The following is a 12,621-nucleotide window of genomic DNA, read 5'->3' as shown; positions in this document are numbered from 1 at the left end:
TCTCTCAATCCAACCTATAGCTTTCTCGGTGAATCAACCTGAGACAAGAAGTATCCCTGGAAACAAATGCAGCTGATTTCACAGTACTGTGTTAGAAGAGTCTGGCCATGTTCAGGTCCAGAAAACAGAGAAGATAAGCCATGTAAGCAGTATTGATGTTTCTATAGTTGTGAATGAAAACGTGCCTTTCAACAAACCAACTGCCGCAGAATAGGAAACTGGTAGCAGGAAATATGAACCACCTTCCATAGATTTCTGTAGTCTACTTGAGTAAATTAAAAAAAAAATTACATGCAAAGAATATGAAACACAGACATACATTATGGGATTTACCACTCCTATTCTACCAAGAAAAGAAAAAAAGAATTCACCGCTCCAGTTAGGGAAAAAAGAACTTCAGATATAAACCAATCCCTAAAAGGAAAAAAGAAAAAAATCCTAATTTTATCTGACACATCCTCTATCATATTCTCGTTGCTATTCTGAAAATTCGGAGGGAGACAGAAATCAAACACCTAACAGTGCGAGATTGCAACACGAATACCTGCTTCTTTAGCATGGATTCAAGTCAGGCTGAACTTGAACTGATTGGAATTTTCCTACTTATTACCATTGGTTGACTTCTTCTTTAACAGGCTACTAAACTTCTTAAGAAATGGCTTCTTCTTTTTTAGCAGCTGCTCCTTAGATGGAGGGTTTCCCCCTTTTCTCATGCTGTCCATTTGAGGTGACCCATTTACCTGGTCAAAATTCTCCCCATCTGCCTTTGAATCAAGGTCATCTTCAAAGGATTCCTGATCAGGCTCTTTCTCTGGTGAGAGATCCCTCTCCTCAATCTTGCAGTTATCCCACATCTTCACTTCCACCTTTATTGAATCATTACCTTGCTCTTTTTTCTTTTCCTCCTCTTGGGGATTCCCTTTCCCTTCGTTGTGGTTTGCATTCCCATTCTCCACCTTCAATGCCAGAGGAACCACCATACCCTTTTCCTGATCTTTGTCTTCCTGGGGTTTCACAAGATATGGAAATTCAAACATGTTCTTATCCTCTTTTCCTCCATTTCCATTTTCAGCTGAGAATTCTACTACCTTTGGTAGCAGATCATAATCTTTCTCACTATCAGATAGCTCCCCATTTTCCACCGGGATGTTCTTGGTAGAAGCCTCTTGAAGCCACTTTGACAATTCCTCAGCTTTTACAAGAGCAGCAGTTTCTCTAGTCCGGAGCTCCTCATTCTCCTGAGTGATATTTTGTAACTCATTCTCTTTGTCCAATAATCTCTCCCTCAGTGTTATGTTCTCAGCCTTAGCTTCCTCCATACCCTCTTTCAAAGAAATCAACTCTGATTCAGTTTGCTTTAGGGTACCCAGGATCCTGATTCCTTCCTCCTTTGCAGATTGAGCTTCATCCTTGGCTTCTTTAAGTAGACGAATAAGCCTATCATTTTCTCGTTTGGCAGCATAAATTCCTTCCTCTGAATTCTTTATAGATCTCATTAGATTGAGCTCTTTTCGTTCCCATTCAGCCCTGGAGTTCTTGAGTTCATGATTGGAGTAATCAAGAGCTTTTGTAAGAAGATCAATCTCCTGTTTTGACTCCTCAAGCATGGTTTCATTATTCTCCTTTTTTTTCACTGCTAACTTCAAATCTTTGATCTGGTACGCCGCATTTTCAAGCTCATATTTACTGGACAAAAGCTTCTCTTTGGCTTCTCTTGCTTCTGCAGAGACTTCATGCATTGCAGAAGCTAAGCTTTCCAATGCCTTCTTACTCATATCCTCCTCATTCCTAGAAGTTTCTAGCTCATTTATTAGTTTGTTCTTCTCAGCTAGAAGGTCTTGAACACTAGAAGCTGCAAGCTGCTCATTGTTAAGTGCCTGCATTTTCTCCTCTGTCATGGTTTCAAGCTCAGCCTTCATAAATTCAACCATCCGTTTCATTTCTGATGCCTCTTTCTTAGTTGTCTCAAGACGCTGTTCAGATTCTTCAAAATCCTTTCTCTGTTGCCCAATTGAGATCTCCATTGAATCCACTTTTGCTTTAAGAGAAGCAATTTCAGATTCTGCATCCTGCAATAAATTACTCTTCCCTTCTAATTGTTTTATCAACAGATCCAATGATCCCTCCATTTGGCCAGCTTCTTCAACTTTACTTTTTAAGTCTCCGGCCTTCTTCTGCCACTCCACCACCAAATTATTGGCAGTTAATTCAGCCTCTTTTGCAGCCTCCACTTCAATCCTAAATTCTTCAACCAACTTCTGCTCAGTACATTTTGCTTTGTCAAGCTCATGTTTCAGAGACTCCACTTCAGACTTCAGTTCTTCTATCATTGTCTGAGCCCTCTCATCAGCATCCCTCTCCGACTTCGAGTCAAGGATCTCCTTCACCCGAATCAGCTCTGCAGACAGAAGCTCCACCTTCTGGGCATGCATTTCTGCAAATTTAGCGGCATCGTCAGCATGACTAAGAGCCTGGTCTTTTGCATTAGCTGTCATAGCTAGTTCCTGCTTCACCTGCTCGAGCTCCTGGGTGGTAGAGAGCAAAGTAGCAACATCCACAGCATGTTGATTCCTAACAACCTCAAGTTCTTTCTGCCACTCTTCTCCTTGCTTTTGAGCTGCATCAATACCTGCCTGCTCCAACTCAACAGCTCTGAATTTCTCAATCTCAGAATTTTCCTCTGCTCGCTTCTGAGCAGCAAGGGCCTCACAGAGCTTCTCATTTGCCTCCTCAGCCAATCTCTTGGCTTCCTTCAAGTCCACGAGTACACGAGCTTTCTCCTCCTCTGAAGAGTCTAATTGCTCCTTTGACCTCTTAAGATCTTCCTGAACAAGATTCAGCTGAGCCTGTAACTCTGATCCCTTCAAGGCTCGTGGTATCTATAATCAACATAAAAGATAATGTCAACGAGATTTCACATAAAAATGGCAGGAACAGAATAGCAAAATCAGAAATTTTTAGCACTTCCAATTCCACTTACATCTGGAGGAGTACTAATCTTTGGCTTTGGGGATCTGCGATCAATGGCAGATTTTGAGTCTGCTGCTCTAGGGGAACGGTCGACCAAAATGCGGGGGTTTTGCAGGGGGGAAGGCTTTGCATCAGCTGATCTTGGGGAACGGTCAACTGAAACTCGAGGCTTTAGCAGGGGAGAAGTCTTTGAGTCAGTTGATCTTGGGGAACGGTCAATTGAAACTCGAGGCTTTAGCAGGGGAGAAGTCTTTGAGTCAGTTGATCTTGGGGAACGGTCAATCGCAACTCGAGGCTTTTGCAGGGGAGAAGCCTTTGACTCGGTTGATCTTGGGGAACGATTCTGTAGGGGCGTAGGATTTGCGTCAGCCGTTCTTGGGGAACGGTCGATCGAAGGTCGAGGGTTTTGCAGGGAAGAAGGTGAATCAGTGTCCGATTTAGCAGCGCCCCTGCTTAGTCTGCCAATCCTTGGAATTGCTGATGAGCTTTTGGGCTGTGAAGCTTCAGGTAAACTGGATCTGTTCATTACCCAAACAGTTACAAAATAAGATCAACGTCGATCAAGAAAACAGAATTGAACCCAAAAATTCGAAGACCCAAAGATGAGATTACCAAAACGTCAACGACATAAATCGAGCATATATCACCATGACAAAACAAAATCAAAAGAAAAGCAGGTAAGCCCAGATAGATTTCATGCCACCAAAAATGTAAAACTGCTCAACAATTTCTCAACAACGAGGAAGCATCGACGTGGAGCGACGTCAAACGGAAAATTTGTCATACAGATCGTCCAAAAAGAAATGAAATAAAAATTAAAAATAAACCCTTTCATAACTCCCAAACAAGAAAATAGATAGAACCCAGAAAAGAAATTCATCAATGCACATCCACCATACCGAACCCAAACTAATCAGAACAGATACAAACAGAAAAGGAAGGAAAACACTTCGATATATACAAACTCAAAAGAAATACATCATTCAGATCGGTAAGGATGAGATTACTTACTTGGATTTCGAAGAATTCATGGCTGCAGTGCAAAGAGCAACTGAACCCAAAAAGTTCTTGAACAGAAGAGAACCCAACTACTAAAATGGCAACATTTAAGAGATATGTTGGTGCTTTACAAGAACAGAAACATCACATAGAATGATCTTATCATTTTACAGGTATTTTCTCAGGGTTTGGCACTTGGGTTTGTCTCTGAATTCCCTCTTAGTTTTTGTCTTTCTCTCTTCCACTCTCTCTCTCTCTCTCTCTCTCTCTCTCTCTTTCTCCGTCTCTTATACTTTAATCATCATTTTCACAACAAAGCAATAACCATCGTGCCAACTTTACAACCTGGTCCTACAGGAAGAAATGCCCACGTTTTCCGATTTGAACAACCCCCAAACTGCTTAAAATTACATAATTGCCACTATACAGATATTCTTTTTTAACCGTCTTTTCTTTTTATGCCATTTTGGTAATAAGGTCATTAATAAGAATCCGTCAAGGTTATCTTCTTTAACATTCTCTCTTTAATTTTAGGTATAAATTTTTTTTTTCTAGGTTCCAAATTTTTACGGTGAGATATTAAAATTTTACCCCTTAAGAATTTTGGGTAAAAAATTTACTCCAAATTTTTTTTTTTTTTTGGTAAACCTCCAAAATTTGAGATCAAAGAAATTTATACATTCTTCATTTACTTTTTTTTTTTTCCTTCCAGGTCATGGTGTAAGGATTTTTATATATTTGATGAACAGAGTTATAAAATCAAGTTTCTTGAAAAGATAATATTATTTTAAATATTTTAAAATTTTCAACTTTTTTTTTTTATTAGATTTAGTTTTATTAGAAGATCTTTAAATAATCAAATGAGTTTTCTTGCCAGGAGTTTTAGAGTCTTTTAGTCTAGTAGATTCTAGTGTTCATTCCTACCAGCTTGCACTGTAAACCTTTTTTTACTTGTTTCAGGTCTTTAGCTGGAGAGCTTAGTATAATTTCAGTTTTGTAGAAAAAAATATATATATATTATCCTTTTGTCACATAGTCTTAATTCAATCAATCGTGACTTCAAAGTCTCTAACAAATCCGAATAATTTGAAATTAATAAATATATTTCTGTTGTTATTTATAAAATTAATAAGCTAACTAAAACCGTTCGAAAAATATCTGCTCAACACCAAACAAAGACTTCAATTTGACGTTATTACCCCCAACCCAAAACTTCCAATACTGATTGAATTAAAATCTATATTTGATTAAATGTAAGTGGGGTTGGCCTATGTGTCTATTTTGACAGCTCCTCAATGGCATTTTTCCAGCAGCCCAGGGCCTCCATTAAAGTTTTGGGACACTTTAGGACCAAATTGTTGACATCTCTTGATTGCAATTCTAGTTTAACCATGGTAAAACATGTTCGATAGACTTACCCCCTAAAAAAAAAACGTTCGATAGCTGAAATGTACAATCTTAAATGAAAGTTGATATTTCTGAGTTAATCAAACCACAAGAAGTGAGGGTATACTCAAGGAACAATATATTGGCGAATTTCGCCAATCTCGGTGGTGGGCGAATCGAACCCACCACCGAAACCAAAATTTGTTCTGTAGCTGTAAAATCGCTGGAAAAGCATAGATTTACCAGCGATTCGGTGGAGTTTAAAGAAAGATCTGCTCAAAACGATCTCTTTTGAAGTTGTGTTTTATAGTTTTCCTTTTCCCTCTCTCTCTCTTTTGATTTTATTTATTGTTGATGAGTTTTTTGTTCAATCCGATCACGAACCAAGTTACAGAATTCTTTATGCCTCTAGAACAAGATTCATTGCCTTGGATCATTTGAAATGACAGCGTCGATCTACTTCTGTGGTGAGATTCTCGCCTAAACAGTTTCATCTTGATTGGAATCAAAAGGCTTCAACGACGACTAAAACGACAAAACTTCTGCTTCAATACTATCCTTCGTCGTTGCTAAAGCGGTTCCTTCTGCACCTTCTCTATCTCAGGTGACCCACTCTACTCGCCTGGTTCCTTCTACACCTTCTCTGTCTCAGGTGACCCACTCTACTCGCCAAACACTTGCAGCAGTTTATAATCTTCTTTGTCTTCTCCGTCGCGACTTCTCTTGGTGGTGGGATTCTGAGAAACAGAGCAGTTGAGGACCTTTTGTCCAGCTAAATAAATGTCGGCGAAATTTCGGCAAGACTTCGTTCTTTGGGTATACTCTTCTGTTTTTTTGAGGAAAAGGAAAAGTTAGTTTTATTAATAACAGAACTAGGAGAGCATTCTCCTGTTAGGAACAACACTAGAACAACTAGAAAAAGAAGAATCCACCCAAATTTTGAGAACTGAATCCAAAATATGTTTGATCATGAGGGTTTAATTTTATTAGTCTTTGCATAAGACCGAGTGAATCCAATACATGAGCCATTTGAGAGTGCACTAATTTTTGCTTTTTTTTTTTTTTTTTGTTCTTGTAGATTTAATATTTGTTTGATTTTGGTTTATATTATAAAACTAGTATTTTTTTTGTGTGTGTAAAATATAAACTAGTATTGGAATATAGTGTTCTTTATTTTTCTTTTCATGAACCTTGGGCTACCATTTGGTCTTTCGGTCTACTTTGTTCTAGATATGGCTTTCATGTCATAAAAGCCCAGCTTAAACACAATGCAATAAGCAATATCGGTTTTGGTCCAATTTGATTTAGTTGGATAAAGCCTTCGTAACTAGGTTGGAAGTGAGAACAGACTCAAAAATGCCTTCGGATTAAGATTTAAATTGGAATTGCTCCACAGAATTATGTTAAGTTAAACTTTTGTTATGTCATATTTTCCTAAACCCACGAACCGGGATGAATCGTTTGGTTTGGTGAACGTTGTTTCGGTTTCGACCCAGTTCAAGGAGCATGGGAGAACTAGTGTGCATATTTTTTTTCCGCCAAATGACTTTTGTTGAGGCCACCATTACAACAGTGCCATGTGGACATAGAGATGTGACGGCATGGACGTTTAAAATATATATTTCTGAATGTTACTTCTCGGCAGAGATAGCGGGAAGATGGAGGACAGCTGGTGTCTGGCTAAAGACGCATCAGAGTATTTAACGTTCATCATATGGGTATTAATCCATCCTAATCTCTTTGGGACTGCTTCTTGATTATCTATCTAGAGTTTACAAGTGAACACGTCAAATCAAGGAGTTACATGGGTTTGGATTCTTGATAATATCTAAGCCAAGTATATCAAGCACGGAACTTATTTTCGCCGAAATTCGGTGATATCGCCCCTTGGCAAACCAAAACCAGGGGGCGAAACGAGATTAGTTTAATATTGCTGGAAAATCCATTCAGCAAAAAGTGTCGAAAAATCGCCGATTTTCCGGCGAATCACAAGAAAATGGCCGGATCTGAAGGAGAAGAAGAAGGAGAACTTCTACGACCTCTCAAAGCCCTTCAGTCTCTGCAATTGCAAGCCACACCCTTACAATTTTCCAGCGAATCACAAGAAAATGGCCGGATCTGAAGGAGAAGAAGGAGAACTTCTACGACCTCTCAAAGCCCTTTAGTCTCTACAACTGCAAGCCACACCCTTGACCCTCTCCGGAGTTCTGGCAACTCGCATTCCACTGGGTATTCCAGCAAAATTTTGCCATATCGCCAGGTTCATTGGGCAGTGAACTAGCGATATCCGGCGAACTTTCATTCCCTGATATCAAGCTCTTAACTTCTCCAAGCAAATTTGGACTGGGCTTCTCCAACAAGTTAGGCATCATGATCAATCTAGGCACTTTATTCGCATATGCTAATCTAAGGAGGAAAGAGAGCCTTCTCCAGGGGGGACATGAAACCTTAGTATAAAGGTCAAGGATTAAAGCAAGAAGGTAAGCCAGGAGTATTAGAGCATTAATTTTCCTGCAATTACCCAAGGAATCAAGAGTTTTCTTGGAGCTTTAACTCCTCACTAGGTGGAATTGTGTTATCCAAAATTTGACTAAATCGTTTAAGATGGCTTTCTATCCACAGAGGCAGCCCACTCTTTCGATTCTTAATGTTTGCAGAGCTTTGAAGCTGGCACAAATTATCTTTGAACCAACCTAGGAGCAGATCATATTTAGGAACAACAATTTTGATGCAACATGGTATGTGAAGGGAAACCAAGAAGTCTTTAACTCAGGAGACATCAAAGAAGTCATTATTGTTACTAGCTAGAAGTTCCAATGTTTTGCTACAATGCCTAAAGGAGAGCTTGTAGCTTTTAGTTTGCTAGGAACTCATAATCTTAATATTTTTGTCCTTTTTTTGGGTGAAAACAATAAATGATAAGAAATGCCCAACTGAATGATAGCAAGCAATCAATAGCATGGAGAAGAAGAATGGGCAAGCTATTAGACATCCAATTGATAGGATCCTTTGCATTAGAGAGTCACTTGCATCTGAATTATAAGTTTGTCATTGTATGATCTGATACGAATGAGGCAATCTCATTCATTTTAGACCCCTTGGTAAGTGGTCCAACGCATCTACATCCATTACTTAAAGACATGCAATTGAATTTTTGGACCCAACAAGAAAAAGGCTCTTTAAAAAAAAAAAAAAAAGATTAAAAATTCTGAAAATTATCAATGGTTTTGCTTATAATCTAGTTTGGAGAGGTTTTGTTGATAATTGAATGATAATTTGACTTCCTTCCCTTTTTTAGGCTGGCTTCTCTCTAGTTCTTGACATCTCAATAAAGTTCAAGTTTGTAATTTTTTACTTTCATGTTTGGATTACTGTATCTGATGTACTATTTTCTTTTTTTCTTTTCCATTAAACTGGAAGGCTTCCCATATGATATGCATCAACGCTAAAGAAGCATTTGGTAAGGGCACCCTTGTAGGCATTTGGCAAGGGCACCCTCTTAGTTCTTACTTGTTCATTTATGCTTTGGAAATCCTGTCTCAAATTTTGGAGGATTATCATGACTTGAATGGTTTCAGAGGTATTAAGGTGGCTTGTATTGCTCCTGATCTTACACATTTTTTGTTTGTAGATGATGTTTTGATTTTTTGTAGAGATTCTTTAGATGATTTAAATACCATTAAGGCTATTGTAGAGTCAACCCTATGCAATTTTATGGCAAGTATTTACCCCCAAAACAGAAAATATCAACCCTATGCAATTTCATGGCAAGTATTTACAAATGCATCTTATTCACCATAGATCTCATCTTAAGGATTTGCAATATGTTATTGATAAAAGGGCCAAAGTTTAAAATTTGGAAAGCTAATTGCTTTAGTTTTGCAAGAAATAGAGTAGTCATTCAATTAGTTTTGTCTTCTATTCCTTCTTTTTTTGGCTATGTTGTCCAATCAAGATCTGTGTGAAGCTTGACTGCTTTTCTAGCAAATTTTGGAATGGTATAATACCTTAGATTAATCTAATTGCTCATCAATTCCTTGGAATAAAGCCTATTTTTCTATTGAATTTGGAGGGTTAGGTTTTAAGGAATCTCAGGATCATGATAGAGCTTTATTAATGAAACTTTCTTGGAGATGGCTTTTTCATCCTCAAGCCATTAGAGTTGGACTACTTAAAAGTAAATACATTTTCAGTTGCTTTTTCGATTAAAAACTTTGAATAACTTAGGATCATGTTTGGAATAGTGTCTAATCTGTGGCTAGAGACATGAAATCAATTAATTGTAGGAAACAGGGGGAGGGGGAGTTTCAATCATGTTCCTCGATCTGAAACGCTCACTCCCCACTACTAAACATATCTCGTGGAAACTTATATCATAGTTATTGAAATATATATATGCTTTAACTATTGTTCTACCTCGTTTGTTTATGTTATTTCAAGAACTCAAATTTCTGCCTCTCTTAATTCTCGGTCTTGTGCTCATTTGTTTGCTAGGGTTTTCTCCAAAAAGTTGCATATCAAAGTATTAAGAATCTTGTGTCTTCTAACCCCTTGAAAAAGAGGTGGTGGAAATTCTCCTAGGCACATCATCTTCTTTTTAAATATAAGATGTTGTTTTGGAGAAGGATTTATTATGGTTTATAAGTTAAGGCCATGAGGGATTAGTTTTTAATTGGTGATTGTAAGTGTGTGTTTTGTTCTATGGAGAAGAAAACTTGCTCGCATCATTTCTTCATGTTGATTAGATAAATGTGTTTGGGTACTAGCCCCTTGGGGTTTTAGACTGAGTCATTGAAGGCTCCTTCAATCCTACATCTTTGTCTACAATTCCTTTCCAATTTTAGGTGGAAAAGAAAGTACTTGACTTGGTTTTTTTTTTTTTGGCTACTAGTTATTATCTTTGGAAGCTAAAAACAAGTAATTATTCAGAAGGAAGAAGGTAGCTCCTTTGATGACTTTAACATGTGAACTTGCATTGGATAGCTTTGTTGAAGTTGCAATAATCTTTGGTATGGGAAGATAGTTTCTCTTCCTCTTTGTATCCTTGTCTTTATAATTCAATGACTTAATGGCCATAGGTGGGTAGTTAGGACATTTTGATTGCAAGTGGAATAGTGGAGGGGTGCAACAATTTGGTGGAGTTTTTGCCTAAACCAAGAAGGTTGTGGCCTTATTGTCTAACAAATCTACTATTGTTTCAACTTTTGAGTCATTTTTTCAATGGAAAGGAAATATACTGAAAAAAAAACTAAATAAATAAACATATGAAACAAAACACGAATTATCTTGGAGAAGACATAACCCTAGGATATTCCAAATAGGAAATTTTTAAGGTTGTACCAAGTGGTTCATAGGGGATGCTACCAACCAAAATACTAGACATGTGCAGAAGTACAAGGAGCAAATTTGAAACAAGCTTAACTGACCTTGTTGTCTATCACAATTAGTCCATACTTTTTTAACTATAAAATTCCTTTGTAAACCTATTTTCCATCTTTTAATTAGCTCATCTAAGACAACTTTCAAGCACGATTCATATTTTTGTTCGCCAACCTCCTAGTACCAACACATTCCTTCTTTCACCATTACCATTATCCACTTCCATTCTTTTCGTTGAGGTTTCTTGAACCTTGCAATAATAAGAGTTTGATTATGTATTAGATTCAAGTCGAAGTGTTTAGGCAAAATTGTGTTCTCTGGTTGATCTACAGGAAGATCTTACTCCAAATTCAAACCTGTTGTAGGGAGCTTTATCTGTAATTCATTGACCCAATAGAGCATAGTGTCAAGTATCTTACCAAGTATCATAGATTCACAAAAGATGCCCAATATTGAGCACATCCATGACAAAGAAGCTTTATTCCAATGAAACTAAGCACGTGGACTAATATAAAAATCCAATATAGAGTTTAGCCCTTAGACATTCAACTCTAAGACAAAGAGGTCTAGCAGCCAAGATGTGTTTTGCATGATTTCAAGCCAAAAAAAAATGCCATATGGTTTCTTACGCGGAGGAGCAAATACAATATAAACCATTGGATTTTGTCTAAATTTTGTTTAGAGGATAGCACTAGGAATCCATTATAGGTGAACTTTCTATTGAAAAGTCTTATACCTAGGGCCTGTTTGGTTACATGAATCCAGAGATTTCAAATTTCTGGATTCATGAATTTGAGAATTATACCCGTTTGGTTGTAAAAATCTCTAGATTCATGAAATCTAAAGATTCACCTTTTTACACTAAAAACGTGAATCAGTAGATTTATGGGTAAGGGGTGAAATCCAGAGATTTCAAAAAAGCTATACATTTGCACATTCACAAAAATCACGTCGATCAAATAGTCTTTTAGGATGAATCCACAGATTTCATTCCACAACCAAACATCTAATTTTATAAATTATAACTCTATAGATTTGAAATCTCTAGATATTTGAATTCTCTAGACTCATGTAACCAAACAGGCCCTAAAAAATTCCCAAAATTTTATTTTCCTTACGTCTAAATTTGTCAATTCCAAAGACAAATGAGCAACAATTAGCCTAGTTGAGAATTAACCTGATTTGGTAATTGACCAAGCCCAAGAGTCTTCCACATCTTCAATTCTATTTTTGAGAATTCCAAAATAAAATGTGAGGGAATTAGAAACTATAATTGGTTGAGATCCCATTCCTCATGATTCTTACTTTTAGCAATCGAATGGATAGAATTGGCCCTATTAAGAGGGGAAGGACAAGAGTAGAAAGGGATTGCTTGGATTCAAGTGTCATGCTAGACTCTACCAACTTTTTTGATGAAAAAAGTTTTCAAAGAGGAAAGGACCCCTAGTGATACTATTCCAAATCCAAGACCCTTTCGTTTTCCAAATCTTGGGGTCAAATGGATATGAGAAAGGGAAGTACTTCCCCATAATTACCTTCTCCCAAACAGATGAGCAATTATTGATAAGCCTCCATGGAAGCTTATATAAGAGTTCCAAATTATGCACTCTAGCATCTCTAAACCTAGCACCCCTCCCCCAAACAAGCATGTCTAAAGAGGGTCTTTTTCTTTATTAAAAAAGGGTTATTGAACTTACAAATGTCTATTCCAAAACCTAAAGACTATATAATCTAATTTTAAGAAACAACCTTAGGGAATTCAAAGCAACCCATTCGACAGGAGGGATCGAGGCCAACACAATTTTGATCCTTGCCTTGCTATGTAGGAGAGGCAATTTGCTTTCCAAGCAGACAGGGAAGAATGCACCTTTATTAATAACAGACTAC

The 12,621-nt window shown here is 37.5% G+C and overlaps 1 protein-coding gene across 1 annotated transcript; it reads right to left on the bottom strand.

Moving 5' to 3' along the window:
* Window positions 1-227: 227 nt before the first annotated feature.
* Window positions 228-4,233, bottom strand: LOC149024037 (WEB family protein At5g16730, chloroplastic-like). Its single transcript, XM_089144415.1, has 3 exons — window positions 3,982-4,233; window positions 2,981-3,488; window positions 228-2,879 (listed from the first exon to the last, which is right to left on the bottom strand). The coding sequence occupies exons 1-3, from the start codon at window positions 3,999-4,001 to the stop codon at window positions 600-602; spliced, it is 2,808 nt and encodes a 935-aa protein (XP_089000541.1). The 5' UTR covers window positions 4,002-4,233; the 3' UTR covers window positions 228-599.
* Between the last annotated feature and the right edge of the window lie 8,388 nt (window positions 4,234-12,621).

The sequence above is a fragment of the Hakea prostrata genome, chromosome 2, assembly GCF_041222555.1.
Source record: "Hakea prostrata isolate BN-2017 chromosome 2, UWA_Hpros_2, whole genome shotgun sequence".
In the NCBI taxonomy this organism is placed as follows: Eukaryota; Viridiplantae; Streptophyta; class Magnoliopsida; order Proteales; family Proteaceae; genus Hakea; species Hakea prostrata.
The sequence above is the reverse complement of the archived record's forward strand: the minus strand, read 5'-3'. Positions and strand labels throughout refer to the sequence as shown.

Coding starts and splice junctions, on each gene's coding strand:
- LOC149024037 (XM_089144415.1), bottom strand. CDS start 4,001: ATGAATTCTTCGAAATCCAA. Junction 3,489..3,981: donor ATGAATTCTTCGAAATCCAA/GTAAGTAATCTC, acceptor GGTAATGAACAG/ATCCAGTTTACCTGAAGCTT. Junction 2,880..2,980: donor AGATTAGTACTCCTCCAGAT/GTAAGTGGAATT, acceptor TGTTGATTATAG/ATACCACGAGCCTTGAAGGG.